Raw genomic sequence first — 25,537 nt, forward strand, 5'->3', positions numbered from 1 at the left:
GCAGGGCTGGACCAGGCAAACCAGCGGACGGACACACAAACGAGCTGAGGAGCAGCCGGCACGGCTAAGGGTTCAGCTTTACAAAGCCAAGAGCACCAACAGCTCCCATTCCTCCGGGTCCTGCTATGCCGGAAGGGCTGCCTGTAGAGAACTGACTGTTCCAGGTCCCTGCAACTATACCTTCCTCCTCGCAGCCACATTTACTGCCCAGGTGTCCAGAAGGACAAACCCAGCTGAAGGACGGGGCTGTTAGCTGGCCATGTCTGACAGCCAATAAATGCTACCAAGGCTCCTTGGGAACCAGGCTGCTGTTTGCCACGCACCTGGCCAAAGAGCAAATGGTCTCCAGAAATATGGGGGGGAGGGAAACTGAGGCGTGGGGTAGCAAATCGAGTCGTCCTGGGCTTGTTCTGAAGCCTCAGCACTAGGCCCTTCTGCGGGGGCTCAGGATCAGCTTTTTTTACAACCTCAAGCACCCGCCGTAGTGCAACCAGTGTTGAGAGACTTGTGTGAGTGATATATAAAAACTGCTTTGAGTGAATTTTCCCCGAAGAGACAGGCGAAAGACAGGCCATTTGAATATGGGTTGAGATTAACTTGAAAAGCACGGGGACTTGTTTCTCCCCAGCCCCATGTTGCAATAGCTCTGCAACAGCATCCCACGGGGCCCCCCACGGAGCCCCCCACGCCAAGCCCCCCAAAGGGATGCTCAGTGGTGGGAGCTGCAGCGAGCATGGTGGAGGCATCTCATAGCACCACAGGAACGTGGTAGACACTAGGGTCATTTCAGACCTCCCTCAAAAAACCTTTCCCTAGGGCTGCACAGGTCATGGGTACTCCAGGCTCAGAAACTGCCCCATAAGAGCTGGTATGCCTTGGCAACATGGTGGCTGCCCCTGCCACCTGCCTGAGCCACTGGCACGGATCACTCGAGGACCACCACACCACAGGCCACATCACGGTGGCCCTGCCATCACCTGGGTGGATCTTCCTCCAGGTGGAGACCACCGGTACCTGGGAATGGAGACTGGGATGCTGAGCACTGACGTCGGGACCCTGCTGAGTCCCTGCTCCCACCGCCCAGGCGGGGCATCGCTGGCAGGGCTCTCTGGCTCCGCATCCCCCTGCTCCGGGGATGCCCTGCAGGGCCTGTCGCACCCCCGCCGGGTCCCACGTGCACCCCCCGCCTGCGCCCCAGCAGCCCTTGCCTCACGCGCTGCGCCACACCGACGTCGCCTGGCCATCAATAGCGCTTGGTTAATTAATTTGATGGGAACAGCAGGGACCGCACTTTGCATTTAGTGAACTTCCGAGAACTTCCAACCTCATCTTCATAATTGGCCTCATAAATTTGAGGAAAGAGAGAAATCAGCAAAGCCAGAGGAGCGAGGGAGGGCGGGAGAGGCCCAGCACGCGGGAGGGCAGGCGAGCGCGTGAGAAGTGACTCTATTTGGTGTCCTTATTTAATTTTATTGCACAGATCCATCTTCACCCGCCCCCTCCCTGCCTAGCCCTTTCTCTCCCGCTCTCCCTGCTGGGTTCACCTAATCATGATAAATTCATATTCATTTCCCTGCCTGCTTCGGCGGGGGGGAGCAGCTCCGTTACATTTGCCCGGCCATGCTGCCATTAGCAAATATTTACTCATGAATATCAAGTGCCACCGTTATAAGCCAAAACACTCCTTCTGCATCCCTTTTTCCCCCAGCCCAAAGCCCTCTGCCAGCCTGCGCTGGGGCTAGCATGGGGGATGGAGGAGGGGTGCCCTCCTCCCCGAGAGGGACTGGGGTGGGAAATGCTGCCGAATGTTTAGCGCTGCAAGGACTTACCTGGGCTTTTTCTTCTGTTGACCCCTGGGCCTGATGGGGGGATTTGTCTGCAGCCCCCAGTCTGTGCCCATGCTGGGGAGGGGGCACAGGGCAGGGCTGGGGGTGGAGTTTGGGGGTGGCAGCAAGGGGCTTCGCGGCAGGAGCTGAGCGCCCGGCCCTGCTCCCCGACTTCCCACTCAGTCTCAAAGTGCTGCTGCGTTTGGGTTTATTTTTAATTTTCAGGATGATCAGACTCACAGCCAGGGAGGGCAGGAAGGGGGTGTGCTGGAGAGGGGGAATATCCAGAGCCCCTTCCTGGGAAGCAGCAACCAGCTGACAGCCCATTAGAGATGCCTCAAACCTTCACCGCTCACCCTCCTGCACCCGTGCCGGGGGCTCAGCACCCACAGCCACCAGCCTCCTCCTAGACACCCTGGGAGGCCCCATCCCTCCAGGCCCCGAGCCTCGTCCCTTCTTTGCACACATGGTGTCTCCAGCGATGTGCTCCACAGCCAACCCAGCCTGACCACTCCTTTGGAGGGGCCTGGGAACAACAAACCATCAGCACAGGGGACAAGTCAAAGACAGCGGGGCCACGTCCCCTGCCTACACCGAGGTCTCTCATCATCCCTGGAAGCAGTAACACCTTCTCAGCACCCCTCTGGACGCCCGAGGTGCCATCGCATCGCTCCCTTCCCTCTTCCAGATCCCGTTGGGGCCGGGCTGTCACCCTCCAACAGTGGTGAGGGAGCATGGCTTTGCCTTACACCAGCACTAAAAGCCACCCAAGGGAGGTGACCCCCCATCCTTGGCTCACTGGGCTGCAGCTGCTGCTGGCCACAGGAAGGCCTTCTGCCCCCTCCGCAGCTCTTGGGCAGGGATTTGGGAGGCGGGCATGCATGCACAGACAGCAGGCCCCTTCCCTGCAACCCCTGGGCCGGCTGGGCTTGTCGGTGCCCCCCAGCAGCCTCCCCTTTATAGGCATGCACTAGGGTCACTCAGGTGCCAGCTTCGCTGCAGCACAGCCCTGGCCCTCGGGCATTTCTGGGGCACCCTATCTCCAGGAATCGGAGGGCTGGCTGCAGAGAAAGGGGTGTTATGTCCCCCCTCTGCCCACCACCCCCCGTGCAGATGAAATTCCCCTTCGTGGGGTATCTCTGCCATCTGCCCCCCAGCCTGGGGACGGCTGAGCATCCCCGACCTGACACCCCAGGATGAGAGCTGCGGCACAGGGCACATTCTGCAGCGTGAATTCTCCCTTGGGCTGAACGGGGCTGGGCCGAGGGGCAACTTGGGTCCCAGGGCCCCTTCCTGAGGGGCTGGGTGAACAGCCCTACTTCTGAGCAGCCCCACACCTCCCTGCATCCGGCCTCCCCTCTAGTAAAAGCAGTGCTAACAGCAGGGCCAAGCCTTTGATGGTGCTGCAGCACCCATATGGCGCCACAGTGGGTCTGATCCCCCTTCGCCCCCAGCGAGCCCAGCCCATCCCTCGCCTCTCCTCACAGGCCCCTGCCCTGGCCTCTGCCCACCCCAGCAGCTTTCCCTCTCCATCTCCCTCTTGAGGACATCTTTCTTGCTGCTCATCTCCATGCAGAGCCTACCACCAGCCCAGACTGTTTGATCTTCTAGCCCATCCCCCTTGGCTTCCAGGCTGTTCAGATTCCCCCAGGTCAAAAAAGTATTCCCATGCTTAAGAGGCCAAGCTGTGCCCCAGGTTCCAGACAGGAGACAAAGCAGCAGACAGTTCCCACACGCCCTAATATTTGATACAATATGGAAAGCTGATGGCAATTCCTTCGTGGCCACACGTCCGGAGGAAGAGCCCAGCCCAGGGCTCAGAGCCGGCGGATTGCTCCCTTCTCTGGGCTTCTACGCAACCAGCCCCAGCTCTGCCACATGGCCACATGGATGCCAGGACAGAGCCAGGTCCTGCTCTGCCTGGACAGCCAGAAGAGGTGACACAACAGTGTCAAAGTCTCCACTGTTTTGTCCCGGCCTGCACCCAGGACAGGGAGCTGGGCCAGCACGGGAGGGTCTCCAGGCCAGGCAGAGGGAAGAGTCCCAACAGCTGCAGGGCAGAGAGCAAAAGGACAGAGAGATGTCATAGATAAAAAGATGAGGAATTTATTATCCATTTTCAAAGCACCAAAACATGCCAAAAGACATTCACTTCCATCAGATATTCGGGAGAGCAGCTGAGCTGACAAAAGACACTCCCTGGGTCGAGGCCTCCCCAGCAAACACCCGAGCCCCGCTGCTGGTGCCCAACAGCCACACCTGACAGTGCAGAGGGAAACTGAGCAAAACCGCCAGGTTCAATGCCCTTGTGCATGCCCTGGCAACAAACTTGCAGCTTATCCCTGCTGCATGTCTCGGGCACAGCAGAGGACAGAGTGGGGGTGGCCAGGTGCCCCACAAGACATGGGAGCAGGAGGCCAGGCCAGGTCCTGGTGGAGAAAGGCCAGCAGGAGCCCTGCAGTCCCACCACAGAAACACGCACCCATTGCCCCCCTGGCAGCAGATGCCTCAGAGCAGTATCTCTGCCAGGAGGAACCGCTGCAACACCCGCAACAAAGACTGAGCACTGAAAATATCTAGGAAATTCATCTCCAGAATATAAAAATAATTGAGGTTTCCTGAGGAATAAAATTTACTCCCTTGGAATCAAAGGGGTTAGCACACACGTGCGTTTATGCACAAACATACACACACACATAAACACACACACACCCCTCACTTCTCTGATCAGCAAGAGCAGGTGACTCCCTGGCCTGCCTCCACACATACAAAACGGGTCAACTTTGCTTTGCCCAAACCAGAGCCATCTCCTCATGCTCATTGCTGCCTCCCGTTGCCTCCAGGCCTCATACACACCAAACACACAGACATGCCAGGTTACACTCAGTGCCGTTACATTCAAACCCTTCCTGAGCACGGCCTCCCTGAGCCACGAGGTTCACGTTTCCCCCCCCGCACTTGGAGGAAAGGGGAAACTGTGGAGCACTCAGGCCTAGATGGGGGGAATCACAGCTCTCTGTAACGGAGATCCCCAGGACATGCTGGGCTGGGAGCAAGCGGGCACAGCATGGTAAGCCTCCCCCAAGCCTTACCTAGCACCAGGGAAGACCGGTGGCAGTCACAGCAGCCCAGCCCACGCAGCGAGACCCACCAGAGGACCCATCTCGCTGAACCCAGCCAGCTCAGATGGAGGGAGGACACAGCAACAGCACAGGGGGATGCTTTTCAATCCCTGCAGCAGCATTTGCCAGCAGCACTGAGAAGGGGGAAGGCCTGTTTCAAGACCAGGCCAGCGATTTTTGGGTTCAGGCATAGAGAGAGATGCATCCCACTTCCTCCATTCCCATGCACTGAGAAGGGTTAGATCACAAGGCTCTCCAGCCCAACCTTCTGAAGCTTCCCCGGGGATATGTGGGAGAGTCACGCTAGGGTAGCGGAAGGCAGCAGCTCTCTTTGGTAGCCAGGCTCTGCCTGAGAGCTGGTCGCCTCAAAGCATGCATGTAGCATCAGGCAGCACTTCCAGCATGGTCCCAGCCCACGCCCTCTGCTGGGTAAAGCCACAAAGCTCTGCTAGCAGCAAGGCTGCGCACTAGCGAGGAGCCTGTTTCGGGAGGGACACAACAGTCACCACAGTGCAGCACCAGCGGAGTCAGCATCCTTCAAAGCAGTGGCACTACACCAGGTACAGGGGGTTGGGTGACAACAGTGTGTCACCAGTCCCGTTCTGAGGGCTCCCGGTAAGGCAGCCCCAGCTGAACAAAGACGTCTCTTTCAGTAGGGGTAGGTAAGATATGGCCAGACCCCACCTTGACACCGCCAGGGCCTCGCACCACAGCTGAGCTGAGGGCGTGCTCTGACAGACTCATGCCCTTGGTCTTGGCCAAGGCCCGCATGGAGCAGTTGAAGTGAGCCGAGCCGGTGAAGTAGAGCAGGGCACAGGCGAACTCGCTGTAAGGCACCACGATGATGTCCAGGCGCCGATGATGCCGGGCTGGCCCGGGTAGACGACACACCCCCAAGTACTTCTTTTGATCACCGTTGTCCTCCTGGCTCACCAAGTCGTCTGTGAGGAAGCCTGGGGAGAGGGAACAGACACAGAGAAGGAGTTGAGAGGCAGAGACTGACCCCTCAGAGCTTCCCACTATCCAGAAAGTAAGTGCTGCAGGGTCCCCAACACCAGCCTCAGCCCTGACAGCCCCACACAGATAGGAGAAGCTGTGCTGAGCTGCAGCAATACTCCCTCCTTAATGCTGGCTGGGGAACTGCCAGGAGCAGGGCCAGGACCCAGGTGCAGTACTCTAAGGATTTACAACATATCCTACCTTTTGGGAAACTGTTGCCAGCCCCTCAATGGATGCCACTCACTTGTAGCTCAGATCTCATTGCTTCCTCAGCTCCTGTTTGCCCGTGCTGAGAACTGCTTTGGGCATCACGTGCCAGCCCCTAAGCTCTCTTACCGCTCCTGCGGAGGCTGTCGAGCAGCTTGCTGAACACCCCACGGTGAGACTGCCCATCGGGGTGAGTGACCAGCACATCCACGTCTCCACAGGTGGCCTTCCCTCGACGGTAGGAGCCACATGCCACACACACAAGCCGAGGGTTCAGGGCCTGGGCTGCTTGTCTGACCTTCAAGAACAGAAAGAGAGGGATGAGGCGTCTGAGGCCTCTTCATCCCTCTCTTGAAAAGTATCTTGCACCCTCCCTTGTACCCCACCTTGCAGCTTTAGGGTCTCCATACAGACCAGATGCTCAACAAGCATAGCAAATTACCCTGAAAAGGTGGCCGGCCTGCTTCCAGGAACCACGTGAGCTTGGGTAGCTCCCACGTAGTTCTGTCCAGCACAAAGTCATACAATGCAACGGTCTACTGTGATGCTGCCACGAAGCAGGCCATCAGCAACCAGGGCAAGCTTGGGAAATGAAGCAACACTGAGTTGGCAGGGTCGGGCACAACCTGCCAGAGCCCTCAGTCTCCGAAAAAAACAGGAGGGCAGAGGGTTTTCAGCACTCCCTGTGGGCCAGAAGGACAAAGCTCCCACTGGCCACAAGGAGAATCAGTTGAACACGAGATGGTCACAGATCCCTGAACTAGAGATGGTCTCAGAGCGAGTTTCCCCAGCAGGACCCAAGACAGAAGAGAATCTGCAAGCGCCCCTTGGACTCCACTCCTGCCTGGGTCTCTGCCTCTGAAGGAGAGCTGGGCTTCCTGAGGAAAACCACAACCATCTCAGCGTTTTAGAGTGAACTGATGCCAACAGGCTGCTGTCCGCAACCAGCCACATATAATCAGATCTTCCCCTAACGCAGCCACCCCTGGGCTGGACCCCAGCCCCTGGTCTGCTCAGACAGCGCTAGTTCTGATGGCTTCATTCATTAAACACTCGAGAAGGGCTCCCAAGTCCTTGGGCAGCAGCAAAGTATTCTCTGTCTGACTGTGCCAATCACCCTGCTGGCAACAAATAATTAGGGGCCCACTGACAAGGCCATCATAGGGGATGGGGTTCAGAAAGGCTGTGTCCATGCCCACAGCCCCTTGTCACTCTTTGGGATCATCCTTCATTAGCAAGAGATAAACCCATTAACCTTTGCCCCAGAGGTGCTCCAAGAAGCCACAGGCCTTTCTCATGCGTAGCAACCCCTCCTCTGGTGCCCTTGCCCCCCTTCTGACTTTAAATGAAGATTTCTAGAAAACTCCCAGCCCCACCCAAGAGCCTAAAAGCTCCTCAGATCTCCCTGTGACAGGCAGCACAGACAGTGACTAATCCCTTATTCTCTCTCCTGGGCCTGGATCAGAGGTGTGTGCGTGTGTACGGAGGGGAGCACAGTAATCCCATCAAGCTAACAATAGACCCACCCTCAAGAGCTACCTCCTCAACCCAGCCTGCCTGGGAAAAGGACCACTAACTGCTGAAACAGCTAATCCGGTACACCAGACTGACACCCCAGCAGGAGCCTGGCAGGAGCGTATTCTTCGTGGCCAGGCCCTGTGGCCGAGTGACAGGGTCACGCTGGCTGCTGCTTCCATGGTGATCAGAGAGCATGGGGGTAGCAATGACAGTCTCCCCTAGCTCTCTGCTCACTTTAGGGCACGTTGGCTTAGCACCCCATGACCCTGGAGTGTCGTGGTTTACTAGAGCAAGCAGCACCCATTATGCAGCTTGAATCCCCTTTGCTTCCCGTTAGGACACCCCTGCTTGGACACTATGCTTGACAGCCAGCTCACAGGGTGCTCACGGCTTCTTTTAGAGAAGCACCCTGGAGACAGCTCAGGGGCCTTGGCTGCAAGCAGGTATCTCAAAGGAGATGAAGGACAGGGAAGAGAGCTGGAAACCTGCTCATTCCACTATGCCAATGCAGCCTTTTCCAAAGCAGGGGCATGGTGTGGAAGTGGCACTCAGGAAGTATACCCTCCTCCTTGCTGAACCCTCCTACCGGGTAAAGCAGGTGCTTTGCGTGCCCATGTCCCAGAAGGGTCCCCCAAGCCCTGATACTGCTCAGGGGTGCTGGAGAGCTCAGCTTTAGCAGAGAGGGACCCTTTCACAGCCTGCATCCTCCCATCAGATGCCAGCAGTCACCGCGCTCCAAGATCCTGGGGCCGAGCTACTCACAGTCTGTTCTATTTCTGCAGCTTCCTCTCGAGACATGCGCTCCAGGAAATCCGCATAGTGCTTCAGTCCCACGGCCTGCTGGCTGGTGAGAGATGCCTTGGTGCGGATATCATCCAGCGTCCGGAAACCCTGGTTCAGATTGTGTGATGATATTCAGACATCTGCTAAGACTCTACTTTTCAAATGCTTTCAACTAAGATTTAGGGGGGATTATATTCAACCTTTCTCGAGTCCAGGCTAGTCACAGCTTCTGAGAGCACGTCGCTTATAGTCTGGTTCCTAAGGAGAAGGATTTAAGCAATCCCACTACCCATAGGCACCTCTAATCTCCACCCCACAATGATGCTGAATCTCAACTAAACTTGACAGAAGAGTAGTTCTTAAGGTACGGTGTTCCTACAGCTTGAGGGAAAACAGGTGATGCAGCTCAAGGAAAGACATCAAGCCCCAGTAAAGGAAAGTCTACAGCGTGAACACAACCATATTTTAGATAGGAAAGAATCCAGTCACAATACCAAACACTGCAGGAAGCCAGCTGTCATTAACTGCTCAAAAAACAAACTGTTTTTAGAGAAGGAACCCACCCAGTGGGTTGATCACTCATGTGACCAGCAGCTGGATCATGAGCTTTCATGGCCAAGACGTCCTTGCTCAAGGCTGGTTCTTAGCAATATCATTGCTATGCTACTTGAGTGGTGCAAGATGAGGTCCAAGCAGTGATGCTAACCAAAAGGCAGTGTGTTCCCCATCTCCCTCTATTGCACATCTTGGTCCTCTACCTGGCCCCATCCAAACTCAGCTCCAGCTAGATGGGCTCCATTTTCCTCTGAACACCCCCACTCCGGGACCAAGCCTTCGTACCTTCAACTGTAAAACCAGACCCAAAGCCCATTCCTGAACACTGAGCACTAGAAACTATTTGTGATGGCAATTCTCCTGGTGTCAGAAGTGGTTTTCTAAGCCATAGTCTGGGAATCTCTTGTGTAGGCACTAAACTTACCTGTTGGTACCACATCTGGGCTGTCTTGACCCCTGCTCCCCAAATGTTGGAGAACAACTCCAGCACGGGCACGGTCTCACTGATGTGATCCAGCTTGCGCAGATGCCCACTCTCCAAGATCTCCAAAATCTTCTCTGCCATCCGCTTCCCAATCCCAGGAATTTTACAGGCTTCCTACACAAGAAATGAGAGGAGTTAGTGGCAAAGTGAAGGCCACAGGTGAGCTGAGGAGCTGTTACCCACTCAGAGCCTGGCTACCCATCTGAACAGTAACTGATAAGTGACAGGACTAGTTCCGTGTGCTGCTCTCCTCTCCGCACCAGCCTTACATATGTAATGCCAAGTGGAGAAAGAGAAGCGTGCAGAAGAGGACCGAAACACTGACACACCTAATGGCTGGGCCATCGCAGTCAATCATGCTCAGATCCAACTTGTCTCATAGACTGTCCCTAACACCTGCCAGCTGGTGATGTTTGAGGGGAAGGTGAAAACATCCCTGCATTCTGGCTGGGAAGGCATTTACTTCATGGGCACTCAGATCTGGCCTTAAAAGGCTCAGACTCTACTTTTCTGGTGATCTGAAAACACTACAGGTGGTTAATGAGTCCAGCTCGCACTGGCTGCACAATTTCCATCAAAACCCTCCCAGCAGGGAACTTCCAAGGCCTGAAAATAAGCTATTCCACACAGAGAAAAAGGAAGGGATCTGGCTCAAAACAGAGCCAGGATGCTAGGTCCATCTCCCTGCTCCACCATTCTGGGAAAGTGTTTTACCTGGTAGGACGTGACTGGTTTGTGGTAGCTCTTGAGTGCATTGATGGCTTTGGAGTAGCCCAGAGCTCTCCACTTGTCCCCCTGGACAGAATAGGCCTTTGCCAGCACTTCCAGCTTCTCTGTGATAAACTGGTTGTGATTCTCCTTCTTGCTGTTGGAGGACCGAGCACAAACCCACTTGCTGGTAGGCTGGGCCACTGTGGAAGAGCTGTCACTAGTCTCCTCTGATGATTTCACAGGGTAGCAGCCAGAAATCAGTGCTTCCAGATCTCCCTGGGTGACGCTAGCATCTTCTCCTTCGCTGTCTTCATCATCGGAGACTTTCTTTAGGGAAAGACAGAAAAGCAGCTATGTGAGAATAACCGCATGCCTCGCATATGTCCCCTTGGCACAGGGTACTCGTGAGAGTAGAAAGTCAGAGCATTAACCAACCTCCAGGGCACGCAATGCTCAAATTGCAGCCTCTGGAAGTTGCTGGTTGTATGTACACCATAGATCCTAATGCCGCCAAGCTTGGTAGGCACCTTTTGAAGCTACACGCACCTCTGACGCCCAAAACACAGGAAATGGACTGCTGTCCAGCTGTGATCCAAGTACACCTGCACCTCCTATGGCCAAGCCTCTAAGACCTAATTGAGGGAAGATACTGGTTAAATGACCAACAGCTGCCAGCGACCTGGCATGACAATGCTGAAATCCCTGACTTGGGACTCCTGACTCCCTACTTCCACAGGGAAACCTTTCGCTGCTCTGGTGGCTGCGTGCGTACCTCTCTCTCACATTCAGACTCTACATATTCCAACCCAAGACACAAATCACAGGAGATATGCGTTGAACTCTGTTTTCATATTACTGACTGAAAATCTTAACAGGGTAGTAAATAACCACCTCCCATTTTTCCCTCATGGCTATCTACAAGAGAAAAGGGGGAAGGAGGAGTGAGACAAAGGACTCCGCATTCCTCAGTGACAGAAGAAAGATCCAATGTATGCATTTGCTGACACCCTCAGCATTAGGATGCCTCTGTGTGGACTTAAGAAACAATAAGCCTTGGCTTCAGGTAACGAACAAAAGGGGATAAAATTGGGAAGCTGAGCAGAGGCTGTGTAAACTGCTTTGCTCACTGGGGTCCCCCTCTCTCCTGACGTACAAACACAGGAGCTCAAAAACAGCCAAGAGTTCCTGTACCGTGAAAGCAACTTCAAACGGCAGAGGGCTGCTTGGGATGAGCCCAGCAGTTACATGTGGCACATAAGTCCTGTTATAAGTTTCTGATGAGTGCTAGCCTGACTAAGGCAGAGCCCGCCTCTGGTTCTGCTGCCTGGGGAGGTCTGGAGACAATTCCTGCAGGATTTACAAAATACAGAGCTGAAGCCTTTAGGGAGAAGAGACAGGATGTTCATTTGCTTTCCCTTTTGTGATCTTATTTTATAAACTCTGCAAACTGGGTCAGACTGAGGTTTTGATAAACTAGTTTTATTCGCCTTGAAACTCTGTACACGTGACTCCCTTAAGACGCTATGTTCCCTCTGAGGGCCACACAGCCTTAGAGCATGCAGTTTGGCTAGCAAGTGCCTTAAGAGCATTTCAGGAGCATTTGACCCAGCACTACGCAGATGTCTCCAAAGGTGGAGCATGCCATTCCTATTTCCTCAGCCAGCAGTGTCAGAGAGGTAAAATTGTACACAAACCCCAGAATCTCCCATGCTTTGCCAAAGCTGATGGATTCCTTACAAAAACACACAAATCTGATTAATCCTGCGAGCTTCTAAGCTACTTCAGAATCCTGTAGCAGCTGACTGCCATCGTGTGCTAGAGCTGGGTGAGAATGAGATGTGCATGGTTTTGTCTGCAGCAGAGCACAGGACCCAGGATAGCAGCTGACGGCCAGTAGTTGAGGCAATACACTGCCTGAGAAGGAGGCAAGCAGCTTGGAGCAACAGCCCCACAATTCAGTCTGCGAATAATTGGCACAACTTGCGAATGCTGCTCTGCAGGAAACTACCAACCAATAACAGAGTTCCCTCACAGAGAGCTCACATCCAAACACAGGACCTCCCGGAGCAGCCCTTGTCCGGTATAAAATACTGGAACACTCACCATGCCCTAGAGAAGAACATTCGCCCAAGCTAGAAAGGACGCTGTGCTTAAATGGAGGCTATTTCCAACCTAAGAGTTCAGCTTCAGCTTTTCTGTTAGAGCTAGGTCTTAAAAGTACTTGGCACTGTCTTTAAAGTATGTCCAATGGATTCTCCTCTCCTCCCCAAACTAACCTAGTCCAAAGCTTGAGCCAAGAGATTTTTCTCCAGTCTGCAGATGGTTCTGGGCACAGATTAACCACAGAAAATATCATCGTTTGAAGCAATTTAAAAGAAAAAAAAGCAATACGGTTTCAAACAGACTCTAACTGCTGTCTGATCACTAAAGTAAACGTGAGCAGAAAGCAAGGCAGCTGCCACGGGATCCATAAGAGTACAAAAGCCCTTTCCTTCAGTTAAGGGTGAGATTCGTTAATAAAGACTGCCATTAAATTAACCAGAGTTACAAGAAACAATAAAGATGGGCTAACAGCAAAGCTGATGAAGAGATTAGAAAGCAGCAGCCAATTCTGTCTATAACACACTGGATAGTAAGTCTGAGAAGGCGCTCCCCACATACACATTCAAGAGAAGGGGAAAGCCCAAAACAAAGGAGCCCTCAGTGGGCTGCCAGCTAGGCAGGAGCTGCAGGGTTTTATGAAACAGAATTGGCAACTGTGATTTTGGAGTGTGCAGGCAAACTTGGCATCAGAGCACTATGAGATGGCTGTGGCTCCCAGAGGTCTGGAGTAACTTTGCTACAGATAGATCTGGACGATGCCAACGCCAAAAAAAAAAAAAAAACAGCAAACGAGCAAAATGCAGAAAAAGAAAAGATAGCTAAGGTCGGGTCTGGAGAAGGCGACTCACAGCAGAGGCCATTAATAACCCAGCATGGATATTTTAAGCACAACACACAATCATTTGAGTGGCAACCTGATCTATTGCACATGTGTCTGAATGGGGTGCTTGCCAAGAAGTGGAGAATGGGTCAGTATGGCTCAAGCAGGAACACAGAATGAAACATCAGAGTTTCCTGAAAGGGAGATATTCTCGGCCAGGGAATATTCCCCAAAAGGAGGCAGAGGAAACATGATCACCAGAGTGAGCCTTGGCCTGATCAAAGCACCAGGACTGCTTCTGCTGGAAATGTTTTGATGGAGACAGGAATTTAAGGGGTGTTTTTTCCACTTTTAACACCTAAAAGGAACAAAGAGAAGCAGTAACTACGTCCACAGCCCAAATCTGCCAGCACCAATCCACTGAAATAGCCAAACGCCTTCGCTTTCCTGATGTTTTCTGGCATCATAGCCCTGCAGGGATGCTCTTAGCCAAGAAAAGCAGTATGCAGGACCCATTCACAAGAATGACCTGTGCTGGAAGCCTCACCTCAGCTGGCTGCTGCTGTCCAAGGATGCCCAGGGTTTGCGGCAAGGAATCTCCCAAGCGTGCTTCAGCCTTTGGTTTCACAGCTCCGTCCCCTGACTGGGGCTGGATCTCTTTGCTAGCCAGGAGCTTCTGCTGCTGCTGTTTTTGCAGTTCTCCCTCCTCCAGGTACCTGCCATAAGAGGTAGCATAAGAGTAGAGCATAAGAGCAGGAAGACTTCTCAGCCCCCAGATGTTTGACTAGGAAATCCTTCTGCAATTTTTAGGGACGGAGCAAACAACCAACAAGAATTTTGCTCTCTCAGATCACAGATTCATTACTTCGGTCTTGGCTCAGTCTCCCAGTCTCCATTCTCTTCGTTGACCTGCACCTTTCACTCCTATCTACCTTAGTCTTAGACTCTTCCTCCAAAGCTCTGCCAATACATTTTGATCCTAACCTGCAGCTGCCTGCTGCTCCGTTTGTGTTTCCTTGCGTGCCTAGTAGTCAGTTCTCTCTCTATTTTTCATCTGCAATAAGCAAAAACAGCATTTAATTCTCAACATTTCTAAAAAAAAAACCTCCTTGCTATCACTGATGGATTAGGAAGAGCTGCCTTGAGCACCTGTAGCAAGCAACAGTACTCCTGGTAGCATTTCCGGGCTCTATTCCAAGTTCTGCTATCCCACAGACCAGTAACTAGTCACAAAGCGACTAAATTTCATGAACTATACAGGGGGAAATGACTTTGAGCCATGCCCAAGGGACCTGCAATGAGTTTCAGTCTAAGATCTTGAGCAGAGGTGAAATACCAGTGCAGCTCAGCTTGGAATAGAGGCACTGTGGGGGAGAACGACAGCCTAGGATTTGCATACCTGCAAGGGATAAAGACACTGTAGCCAGTGGTACTCAGCAGCTTCTGGTCTCTAATGCAAGCACTTAGCCAGGATGCCTTCACTAGCTGCAACCCTGAAGGTAGCTTGGGTAACTTAAGGAGCCGAAAGGCACGATCACAGTCCATGTCTTCAGCCACTATGACGTGCGTCACCTCCGAGGAGAGGTGGGCGTGGACCCGACCCCCATTCTGGACAATTTGCTTGTGGAAGATCTCTGCCCTGGCTTGGCCAATGCCAGCTCGCAACACATAGGCAGTGACTGGTTTCAGCCACTCTGCTGAGGAAAAACACAGGGCAGGAGGTCAGTGTGAGAGAAAGAGTGTCCCAAACCAGTCAGGCTACCTCTCTCATGCGGGACTCCTTGGGATCAACCGCGGCAGGCAATCTTTGGGGGCCACCAGCTGCAGGCCTGTGGCTGGACACACCAAACCTTGCCAGTCGCGGCCTCTACAGGAAAAGCACCTGGGCCAGAAAAAGCCTCTGGGAGAAACACATCTCCAGTTAACAAGCTGGGAGATGAGCACTGTATACGCATGACGGGCAGACTGCACTTACCCTCAGGTACCCCTGCTCCTTCCTCTTTGGTGATCTTTGGAGGGATGCTTTTCCCCGAGTCATCCCTCACCTTCTTCCTCTTGGGAAAGGCCTTGACGATCCCCCGCGGCTCCATGGGCTGCGCGTCGCTTCCCCGCGGGAGGGTAACGCTGCGAACGCCGAACACCGCTAAGGAAGAGGAAGGTTGCTCGGCACAGTATCAGGCAAGCACCCCAAGCCAGGCTCCGCTCATTCGGCTCGCAGGCCCGGCCGGCGCGGGGCCTTCTCCGTGCTGCCTCGCCAAGGCGCGCGCGCCCCGGGGGAAACACCTGGAAGGGAGGGCGCAGGACCCCCGGCAGAAACCGCTAAGGAGCCACTTAAGACGAGCCTGCTCGAGGGCCCTGGAAACCACGAGCAGCAGGTGCTCGCAGCACAGAGGCAACGCTCTGTTAACGACGAGGAGCTCCTTCCTGCCCGGCCAAAAGCTTCATTTCCCACGGGTGTTTTAGGGAGGGAAACACCCCTCGCCACCGGGCGCGGGCAGCCGCCGCCGCCATCACCGGGGCCTCAGGCCGCAGCAGCGGCAAGAAACCCCCAGCCCGCCTCCAGCTGGAGGCAGAAAGTCGCAAAGGCCGCCCGGGCCAGCCCGACAGGTTCCCCCCGTCACTCCAGGCCCCCCGCCACCCCTCTCACCGGCGGGCCCGGCCCGGCCCGCGATGGCGGCGCTTCCGGCAGCGGGCGGAAGCGCGCGCGCTGCCATGGCGACGGCGGGCGGCCGCCATGGCGGTGCCGAGCTGGCTGGAGAGGCTGCGGGCCGCCCGCAAGACCGCGCTGGTGCAGGACGGTAACCGGCGGCCCGGGGCGGCCCTCCGGGAGCGCAGCGGGGCTGGGCGGGAGGGGGGCGCTGGCGGGCAGCGGCTTGGGGCCCTGCGAGCCCGCGGCCATGCAACCGGGGAGAGGGTCCTTGAGCGGGGGACAGGGCCCCAGACTGGGGTGGGGGTGGGGGGGGGACGACGACATGGCCCCTGAACAGGGGACAGGGCCCCAGACTGGGGTGGGGGGGGACAGGGCCCCTGAACAGGGGACAGGGCCCCAGACTGGGGTGGGGGGGGACAGGGCCCCTGAACAGGGGACAGGGCCCCAGACTGGGGTGGGGGGGGGGGACAGGGCCCCTGAAAGGGGACAGGGCCCCAGACTGGGGGTGGGGGTGGGACAGGGCCCCTGAAAGGGGACAGGGCTCCAGACTGGGGTGGGGGTGGGACAGGGCCCCTGAACAGGGGACAGGGCCCCTGAACAGGGGACAGGGCCCCAGACTGGGGGTGGGGGGCAGGACAGGGCCCCTGAACAGGGGACAGGGTGGGACAGGGCCCCTGAACAGGGGACAGGGCCCCAGACTGGGGTGGGGGCGGGACAGGGCCCCTGAAAGGGGACAGGGCCCCAGACTGGGGGTGGGGGGCGGGACAGGGCCCCAGACTGGGAGGGGGGGTGGGACAGGGCCCCTGAACAGGGGACAGGGTGGGACAGGGCCCCTGAAAGGGGACAGGGCCCCAGACTGGGGGTGGGGGGCAGGACAGGGCCCCTGAACAGGGGACAGGGTGGGACAGGGCCCCTGAACAGGGGACAGGGCCCCAGACTGGGGCAGGGGGGCACAGGGCCCCTGAACAGGGGACAGGGCCCCAGACTGGAGGGGGGGGCAGGGTCATACATCTGGGGACAGGGTCGTAAACCCAGGGACAGGGCCTCCGAGAAGGGGCTCCGTCTGCCTCCCACCCTCACCGCCCACTTTGCCTCTAGGGAAGAAGAAGGTCCACTACCTGTTTGAGGATGGCAAAGAGATGGCTGAAGAGTACGACGTGCAGACGGGTCAGTTAGTGAGTAAGTGACGCGCTCGGCTGGCCCCCAGCTGCCCCAGGCGTAGCAGAGCGAGGCGAGTGGCACCAGTGCGTGCGTGCGGCAGCAGGTCTGCGCTCGCCAGCCTGGGGTAATCTCCCGAGGGACCTCCTGGTTAGAAAAAAGTTGCTCCCAAATGGCCCAGAAGACAATTCTGCCTTTAGCGCCCCTGAAATTTGTAGGGATGTAAATAAGGTCCAGCTTGGACCCAGAGGTCTCTCCCTTCCAGGGCATAGCAGACCTTATTTTAACCCAGGATCTCTCCTAAACATCCACTCTGTCACAACAGGCTTGAAGGGACCGAAAGGGATTGCCCTCTCGGTCTGTAGCACGCGCTGGGGTGAAGTATGCTTTTTGACAACTTCTGCAACCGCAAGCAGGCAAGATGTCAGTTTGGGTCTTACCCAAAACCACATCAACTGCAGTGTGGCACCTGCTGCAAGCCCTCTGTGGGTTCAGCACCGACTAACAAAAGAGAGAGACTCAGTGCTGATTTTCTGACTTTAGGAGCTGGCCAGCTAACTGATCGACTTACACCTAAGTGGAAATGACTGGAATTAAGGGAAAAGGCATATCATCTCAATGGGCTGGGCAATTTTGTTGGCTATTTTCTGGAGTACTTTTTATGGAACAGAATAATGAAAACCCTCCTTCTCCTTTCCACAGGTAGAAAATGGCGAGAGAAGAATGCTTTAGGGGGCTCCGGCAAGTGGCAGGTTGAGGTGGGAGAGCCAACCTCACCTCTCGTGGGAACACTGGAATCAGAGCTCATAAAGGAAAGCAGCTCCAATGTATGTAAAGGGTCTGCAGGCACCGCTCCGCCTAGAAACCTAGCCTCGTGCTTACAGTAGTAGTTCGTAGACTGCAGATCACTCATAGCCCCAAGAGGCAGCCTTAGCTGGCCTAGTGCTCATCCCATAGGTGTGGGGCTGAGCAGAAAGGGCACAGTTTAGTTTGTTTGCAGTCTTCAAGAGCTTTGGAGTTTCCTTAAGTAGAGAAACTGTCTACGTTGCTGTGTTGGCTAGCTCCTGTTTTGGCTTCCAAAAAATAGCCTCAAAGGAAGGCCAGTGCCTGGACAAGTCAGTGGATGGAAAGCAGAGGCAGTGACCATGAGAACATGACACCTGCAGTGCATAGCACTGCCTGTATCAGCTTCTCATCCCAACAGCTTGCAAGGCTGTTAGTCTCTAATCTGAAACACAAGCACAGCCCTGCACAGCAAACTGGGACACAGCCAGGACCAAGTGCAGCAGGTCCCTAGGGTAGGGGAAGAGGCCCGGTTTCCACATAACACTGTCGTTCAAGAGCCCCTCGTTGAACATTCCCAGCCTCCTACAGGCAGGGCAGGCAGTGAGTGCCCTGGGTAAAGGCTGTGCCATAGCAGTGCCAGCTTTAGGAGACTGATGCTCAGGCAGTTTGAGTTATTCCCTGCTCTGCTCGAGTGTGAAGGAAGGGCTGCCTCATGTGAAACCTCTCAAGATAGTACAGGAAGAAGGGCTAGGGAAAAGAGAAGACACAACTGGAGGGGACTTGCTAAAGGTACTTGTTTGCTGCAGCCTGTCTTCATGAGGAAGGATACCCTGACCAGCTTCCAGTGGCGGATCCGTAACCTGCCCTACCCCAAGGAAGTTTACAGTGTCTCCGTGGAGAAGGAGCAGCGCTGCTGTGTCATCCGGACCACCAATAAGAAGTCAGTAAGGACAGCACTGCCAGTGCTGAGAGTCCCTCGGGGTGGGCTGGCATAGAGGACAGGCTAGTGATGGCACAGGGGAGGTATCATCTCTTGGCTTTAGGCTCTGCCATGCAAGGACTGAGCAACCACAGCCAGTATACACAGCTGAGTGCCTCCTCCTGTCTGATTTCCACTCCCAGGTACCCCAGACATGTCTCTGGTAAAGCCCCTCAGCTCTGCGCTGCCCTTCACAAAATTATCACACAATTCCAGTAACAAGATGTTTGCTCTGTCCTTTCCCTGTCCAGCAGCACTCCTGTAATAAATAAAATAGGACCCCCTCCCCGACCTCTTGAAGCTAGAGTCGCCAGCTCTAGATGACGGAGCATTTGGATGACACTTTGATCTAGTCACATTTCAGAATGTGTGGAGCTGCAGGATTCAACTGGTATAGCATAAGTCATGTGGGCATCCAGGGAGACCTCCCTCAGTAAACCTATCCTGTAGTTATAAGGCAAATGATACAATCTGGAGGTGGCAAGAAGAAGAAAAGTCAGAATCTTGAAAGAAAGTGTCACTATATTCTACAGAAGGAATTTGAGATGGGAGCAAAAAGTGGCTATTAAACATCATCTTACACAGTGTCATTGCCTGGCCTTTTACCCATGGAACAAGGGACATAGTGTGCCCCAGAGCTTTTGCAGCCTCAGGTAAATGAGCAGGCATGAGCTGCAAGGGGAAGGGATAAGCAAGGAGGGCACATTAGGAGAACAAGGGAGGATACTGGAAGATAAATGAATGCCATTTACCAACCAGGGTACTATGCCAATATGGAAAGGTGGGCAAGGTGCCCTCTGCTTGTCTTCTTTTCCCAGTGTCACTGTAGAATAGAGAAAGATCAGTCATGAATAAGAACCACCCCGTTATTTTCCAACCGGCTTCCTGCTGTCTTTAAACTACTCCTTGTAGCTGGCTGTAGGTGGTGCTATTGGCAAAGAACTCACTCCACTTTGGCCACTTAAAGCCTTTCAGATACCAGAAACCACAAATCTTTAGGTAAGGGTTTACCACATCAGAAGCAGCGGCAAAGGGATGTTTGAACTCTGCACCTGAGCACACCTGGATGCTCACAAGCAGAAGGAGGTTAGACAGAGGAAGAAGCATCTGTCCCATGAAAACAGCAAGCAGTTACAGCGCTACGCCAGTGAGATGTTTGTCTGAATCCATGCAGAGGGATTCACAGGGGAAGAGTGGCCATTTAGTAGGGAGACTTATATAAACAGGACAAGTTAATGAGAATCCCATCAGCTACACATGGGTACCCGTGGAGCTATGAGCTATGATAGGAACCAAGTATGTGAGCCTAATTCCAACCTCCGACTATCACAGACAGGCTTATCTACGCCCAGTCCTACTAATTGTAGAGGGTATGTGGGAACTTCCTTGCCCACTTAAGTGCTCTAAGGTTATAACGTACCCACTGAGGTCATGCCCTGCCTGATTTAAAGTTTTTTGTACCACCCTCTGGACCACAGTAGAGTCTCCCACAAGCAGTACACACCTGCATGCTTGTTGGCTGGTGTGGGAAATAGCTGAAGAACCTGAAAGCTGCCCATGGCCTGCAGATGAAGGCTAAGGGCTTCTGGAATAAAGCTGTAAAGTCACCTCTGTGGGACAAGAACCACTTTGCTGTCAATAGGAGCAGGGACAAACTCCAGCACCAGAACACTTGGTGCAGGCTCCACAGTATCTTAGGTCATTTCTCCTGGGTCTTGGCCAGGGCAAGGCACCACTCAGCAGCTAATTCCAAGATAGCAACACAGGCATGGAGTGCATAGGGAGAGTGCACATCGCTACAGGAGAGAAAGGAAGTCTCAGAGCCTCTCCAGCCCTTGGAAGTCAGCCACGTTGCTTCTGAGCAACAGAGCTGTGCTGACTGCCAGCTGGAGGCACAAGCAAAGGGATGGGTTGCCAAGTCGTTACTGAGTCGCTCAGTTTCTAAATTCTCAACATAGCAGTAGCAGTTTTCTCTACAGGCTGGTAAAAAGTGGGTTTCCAGTAGGAAAAAAATAGAGGCGACTTCACATACGCACTGTGGATCTTGGGCCAGGAGCCAGGCTCAGAATGCAGTACTGCCCTTGGCCATGGGGTGAGAGACGAGGGCAGAGAATCTGCCTGCCTCGGCAGGGATAACCACCCATGAACCGCCTCCCCAGCCAAGACAGGAGCTCTTCACTTCCACCAGTCACTCCCATTCCCTCTGGCCACAGCAAGGGCTGCTCAAGTGGGATTTGCTTAAAACCTCTTGCTGTAAAATAAATCCATTAAACTAAACTCTAAAAACAAACCCCAAAAGCCTCCTCCCCAAACGCCAAACCTGATTCAATTATTGTAGCGAGAGGCAGTGGTAACGTTAGGAGGAGGAGGGGGTGGCCAGGCAGATCTGGTTTCCTTTGATCTTGTCACAGATTTTAGTTTGAGGCCAGCCAAAGCCATTCTTCTCCTCTTCTCCTTAGTCCTGGGGCAGCAGAATGCTGCTGTTTCATTGATGACTCCCAAGGCCCTTTGAAACAGTGGTTTTTTTTCCTGTGTACTGCTTTTTTTTTTTTTTTGTCTAATCGGTAAGAAGTTAACACTTCCTTAACATGTCTTTGTGTTCATCTAATCTCTGCTGTTTAACCTTTGACATCTCCCTTATTATCCATGTCTGCCACCTTTTCCAAATACCGACAGCAGTGACAACACAGAACAACACAGAACGGTTTGAGCCCTGCGGTAACAAGCTGCATACATTCCTCCTGCTGCACCAGGAGAGCCATTTGCCCTTTGTAGCTGTTTTCACTGTGTCTTGGAAAATAAACTGCAGCTTGGGCAGAGGTAGCTAGAAAGGCCAAGCTTCACACACAGCCAGCTGAACGGAGAAGAAACCCTTGTGGCATGACAGCAGCCAGTGCCAGCTCTGGGCACCTCAGTGCTGGCTACAGGCCAATTCCTTGGAGGGGATTTCCCACGGGAGTGTTGGAAGAGACTGCAAACCCAGCCATGCCTCTGGGTGGGCATAGCTGGGCATACACCAGCTAGTGCATTTTGTGAAGCCCCAGAGAGAAGCAGTGGATACAGGTGAAGTCATGGCAAGGAAGAAGGGTCTTGGGCAAGCCCAGAAACAGACGAACAAAGTTCTGGTCACAAAGCCTTAGGAAATCTCTTAGCTATCTAGATGGCTTACAACCCCTCCAGTGCTGCCTGAAATGTTGCCCTTTCCTTCATATAGAGCAAAGCCCAAGGTGGGCTGGAGAAACAGGGGTTGGGTAGGGAGCTGGCAGAAACCTCTCTATCCTCTACCTAGATATGAGAGGTGATCAGGAAATTGAGATAAGAGACCAGAGAAAGAGCAGCCAGGAGAACTGGCTGGAGAGCTCAGAGCAACAGGACAGCCAGCAAGGATAGTGTATGGAAATGCTGCCGAGCACTGGCTCAGGTGACTGGGGGCAGCCACTCCTGGAGCTCCATGCCCAGGGGTGTGCCAGAGCACCGTGGTGGCACCAAATCAGGAGGTGATCCAGGAAGCATAGTAGGAGCAAGCAAGGGGCCAAAGGATCAGTTTAGGAAGGACTGCAACACAAAACCATGCATCGCTCAGGAAAGTAACAGTCACAGGGCACAAGGGCTTTGACAGCTGTTTTGGCAGGAGCTAATGGGAGCTGGTACTTATGGGGGATGAGAGGATGTGAGCAAGGACAAAGACAAGGGATGCCTTCCAGTATGGCTGAGTACTCTGTCCCTAGCTATGCCTGCCTGGCACTGCTTGAAGGCAGGCTGGAGGGACCACGCCTGCTCCCAGAAACCAAGGTCCTTCAGAACTTTGCAAGCTCCGATTTCCAGTTTGGAGGTTTGTTTCCAGTGCTCTCAGCAGCCTAGGGGAACCAGCATGCACACAGCATGGCACAGGGTCCTCCTGCCAACCCTGAGGAGTCCATTGCTCCCAGCTACCATCCTGGGAGCTTGCCTACTTATTGCAGACCCCAGTACTCTGCTTGCATGAAATGAAGGCTGAGATGCGAGACTACCTCTTTCAAAGCAGTGTTGCATAGGCCAGCACTGCTAGCAGGGGAAACCTTTCTCGTTTGTCTCTCTCCTCTCTTATATGCAGGTACTACAAAAAGTTCCCTATTCCTGACCTAGACAGATACCATCTCCCCTTGGATGCAGCTGCCCTGAGCTTCACCCATGCCAACAACACCCTGATCATCACGGTAAGATTTTGGCTACATGGAATAGAACTTTGCCCTTCTCTTCATGTCCACAAAGAAGTTAAATTCTTACATGTGGGGAAGTGAGGTAGAGCAGGGAGATCTGCTGAGGGTCACTGATGAGCCCCCTTCTCTGTCACACAGTCAATGAGAGTTTCAGGTTACACCGGGCATGCTGACACTGGACAGGACAGCCCAGGCCCCAGGAGGGGCCCCAGCTGCTGCTCAAGGTGACTTGCAGGTGGAAAAGCATCTGTAATGCCCCATTTTCCATGTGTCCCATCCCCCAGGCCTGGACAAGCTTCCCCTCTCAGCAGCAACAAGTTTCTCTTTTCTCAAAGCAGACTCTTTCATGCTCTGTGCATGAGTGTTAGAGTCCAAGGGACTGCTACCTTTAGAGCCTCTGTTTCTCAGCGTTAAAATCCCTGCTGCTTTATGCCAGAGAAGGTGCACAAGGTAGAAGTTAGAGAGTAGCAAAATAGGGACTTACCTGTTGGAAGGAGCATCCAGAGACAGGCAGATGCTTTTCAGCAGCTGCTACTTGTCTTCTCAAACGTAGGAGCCAGCTACGAAGAGAGCATCCCTCTGAGGGAAGCTGTGCAGCAGAGCTGGGGGCGCACATGCAGAGGAAACAGGCCAAGAAGAGGACCTTGAGCCCTTCTGAGCTCCTGTCTGCTACAGGCCAAACCCTTGCCAAAAGGCACCTGCATCCGCCGCTAAACTGCATCTGAGTGAGGGGACTCTGAGGGGAGAAGAGACAAACTGCAGCTCTCACTTCTATCTGCCTTTTTTAAAATGCATGTGTACGTATATGTGTGTGTGTGTGCATATACACATATATATGTGTATACGTGTACATACAACATGTATATGTGTGCATACAACCAGCAAACAAGCACACCAGGGATCTGCACAACGTAGCTTACCAGGATATTCCTGAGGTGTTGCAGGCCAGGACTTCATACTCAATTGGGAAATTTTGCACTGTAAAAGCTGCAGAAAAGATCCTGGCAAATGTCCCTGATCTGAGAGCACCACCTCTCCAAACAGGCATCGGAAGCAGCCGATAACAGAAAGGCTTCCCCTCGCAGGAAAGCCCCAGCTGGGCTGGTACCACCCAGAAAGAGCAGCGCTAAAAACCATACTGTTGCTTGTGGCCTGGCCTCAGTTAGGCTGCTTGGATGAGAGGGCTAACAGGAGGGCTGAGAGCATCTCTTTCTGTCCTATAGTACCAGAAGCCAAAGGAGATCCTGGCTGCAGAAGAGGAGCTGCAGAAGGAGCTGAAGAAGATAAAGGCAGCAAACGATGACGACGGCGAGTGTAAGACCCAGTAGGCAGCAGCTATTGAGAGGCTGGGGTGGGGGGCAGCTCTCTGGCACAGCTTCATGGTATTTATTCTACTTTTGCTAATAAAAATTAGTCCTGTTAACAGAGCCAGTTTGAGGAATCTTTGCAGGCTGTGGGAAATGGCAGGGCAATCTCATTCCAGTCTGGTCTGCTGGTTTACAGACATTTATGATCCTTCTATTGGTTGTGGAAAGCTACAACAAGAAAAGGAACTGCACTACAGCCTCAGCCAGAAGCCCTTTCCCCATCCTCAGTGAGCAGAAGCAGCATGAAAGCTGGGTAGTTCCCCATGAGAATTCCCTCTGCCACCATCACTGAAGGCAGTAACATTGCAGAAACTCAGACTCCCTCCTGACACCCATTACCTGCCTGAGATGTGCTTAGAAGCAGCTCTCTCCTGCGCTGTTGCCCAGGGTGCTTGTCTGTGCACTTAGGAGGATGCCACGGTGAGCCTGGTAATCTCTGCAACAATATCAGAGCTTTGAGCTGATCAGGGAACAGCCTGTGAAATAGGGCAAGATACCCAGCTGCTTCCTTACCACTAGCCGTTTGCAATGCAACATGCAGAATGCGGGGCTGCTGCACAGAGTACAGGAACTGAAATGCAGCTCTCCTCACTTGCATGACACAGAGAAAGGTAGCAAGGGGGCTGTCCAGCCAGCTTAGGAGTAGCAGCAGCCCACCCTTTCCGTGGCTGGGCACAAGCGTGGCCTGTTGCAAATCTCAGCGTGGAGTCAGCCTGGAGAGAACATGCCCCTGGTAGTGCTGCTTTATCAACACACCCTCCAACTTGCTACTGTATCCAGTCCACACCAGCCATCCCTACAGATTTATGCACGTCTTTTCATTCATGGTTCATATCTGAAAAGCTCCTGCCTAAATACCCCTATTCTTAAGTGAGCAGGTCATGGGCTCCCAGCACAGCTCACCTGACAAGGACTGCTTTCAAATCACAAAAGCTCCTCAGAATCCATGTGGCACGTCTGTCACACCCAGCAGTGAGGGATGACTGGGTGCCTCCAGCTCCCATCTGCACAGTTGTCCCAAGAGGATGGAGGCACCATCCACTATGAGAGCTCAGCACAGCCAGTACACCAGCCCCACTTGCTCAGGCAGCTTCCCATACCCCAATGCCACCAAAGGCTGGATGGCACAGCCTTCTACCCAGCAGTGCCGACACCCCCATGTGGCTACAGCTCAGCTCTAGACTTCAGCTAGAGGGAACTTAAAAGCAGCTACAAGAGTGCAGGACCCACCAACATGGGCTGCAGAATGGAATAGGTGCCACTAGGATGT

The 25,537-nt window shown here is 53.9% G+C and overlaps 2 protein-coding genes across 5 annotated transcripts; one reads left to right on the forward strand and one right to left on the reverse strand.

Moving 5' to 3' along the window:
* Positions 1-3,909: 3,909 nt before the first annotated feature.
* POLL (DNA polymerase lambda) lies at positions 3,910-15,232 on the reverse strand. Of its 2 annotated transcripts, none has more exons than XM_068949832.1 (8): positions 15,104-15,232; positions 14,528-14,822; positions 13,676-13,844; positions 10,209-10,532; positions 9,435-9,608; positions 8,435-8,563; positions 6,284-6,452; positions 3,910-5,901 (listed from the first exon to the last, which is right to left on the reverse strand). In XM_068949832.1, the coding sequence occupies exons 1-8, from the start codon at positions 15,216-15,218 to the stop codon at positions 5,537-5,539; spliced, it is 1,740 nt and encodes a 579-aa protein (XP_068805933.1). In that variant the 5' UTR covers positions 15,219-15,232; the 3' UTR covers positions 3,910-5,536. The 2 variants fall into 2 exon arrangements, with proteins under 2 accessions (XP_068805933.1, XP_068805932.1); XM_068949831.1 differs by having other exon boundaries at positions 14,528-14,825.
* Positions 14,858-24,327, forward strand: DPCD (deleted in primary ciliary dyskinesia homolog (mouse)). Of its 3 annotated transcripts, XM_068949834.1 has the most exons (8): positions 14,858-15,109; positions 15,193-15,306; positions 15,755-15,926; positions 16,877-16,945; positions 17,639-17,763; positions 18,529-18,662; positions 22,795-22,897; positions 24,124-24,327. In XM_068949834.1, exons 2-8 carry the CDS (start codon positions 15,217-15,219, stop codon positions 24,226-24,228), a joined length of 798 nt encoding a protein of 265 aa, XP_068805935.1. In that variant the 5' UTR covers positions 14,858-15,109; positions 15,193-15,216; the 3' UTR covers positions 24,229-24,327. The 3 variants fall into 3 exon arrangements, with proteins under 3 accessions (XP_068805935.1, XP_068805934.1, XP_068805936.1); XM_068949833.1 differs by lacking the exons at positions 14,858-15,109; positions 15,193-15,306 and having other exon boundaries at positions 15,767-15,926; positions 16,877-16,957; XM_068949835.1 differs by lacking the exons at positions 14,858-15,109; positions 15,193-15,306 and having other exon boundaries at positions 15,829-15,926; positions 23,454-24,327.
* The last annotated feature ends 1,210 nt before the right edge of the window (positions 24,328-25,537 follow it).

The sequence above is a fragment of the Struthio camelus genome, chromosome 7 (genome assembly GCF_040807025.1).
Source record: "Struthio camelus isolate bStrCam1 chromosome 7, bStrCam1.hap1, whole genome shotgun sequence".
NCBI lineage: Eukaryota > Metazoa > Chordata > Aves > Struthioniformes > Struthionidae > Struthio > Struthio camelus.

Bases quoted from the DNA above. Each gene is read 5' to 3' on its own strand.
- POLL (XM_068949831.1), bottom strand. From the start codon at position 15,218: ATGGAGCCGCGGGGGATCGTCAAGGCCTTTCCCAAGAGGAAGAAGGTG. The intron at 13,845-14,527 runs GTATGCAAATCC...CTCTTATGGCAG, and splicing joins AGTGTCTTTATCCCTTGCAG to GTACCTGGAGGAGGGAGAAC. The intron at 8,564-9,434 runs GTAAGTTTAGTG...AATCTGAACCAG, and splicing joins CCCAGATGTGGTACCAACAG to GGTTTCCGGACGCTGGATGA.
- DPCD (XM_068949834.1), top strand. From the start codon at position 15,217: ATGGGCTGCGCGTCGCTTCCCCGCGGGAGGGTAACGCTGCGAACGCCG. The intron at 15,927-16,876 runs GTAACCGGCGGC...CTTTGCCTCTAG, and splicing joins GACCGCGCTGGTGCAGGACG to GGAAGAAGAAGGTCCACTAC. The intron at 22,898-24,123 runs GTAAGATTTTGG...TCTGTCCTATAG, and splicing joins ACAACACCCTGATCATCACG to TACCAGAAGCCAAAGGAGAT.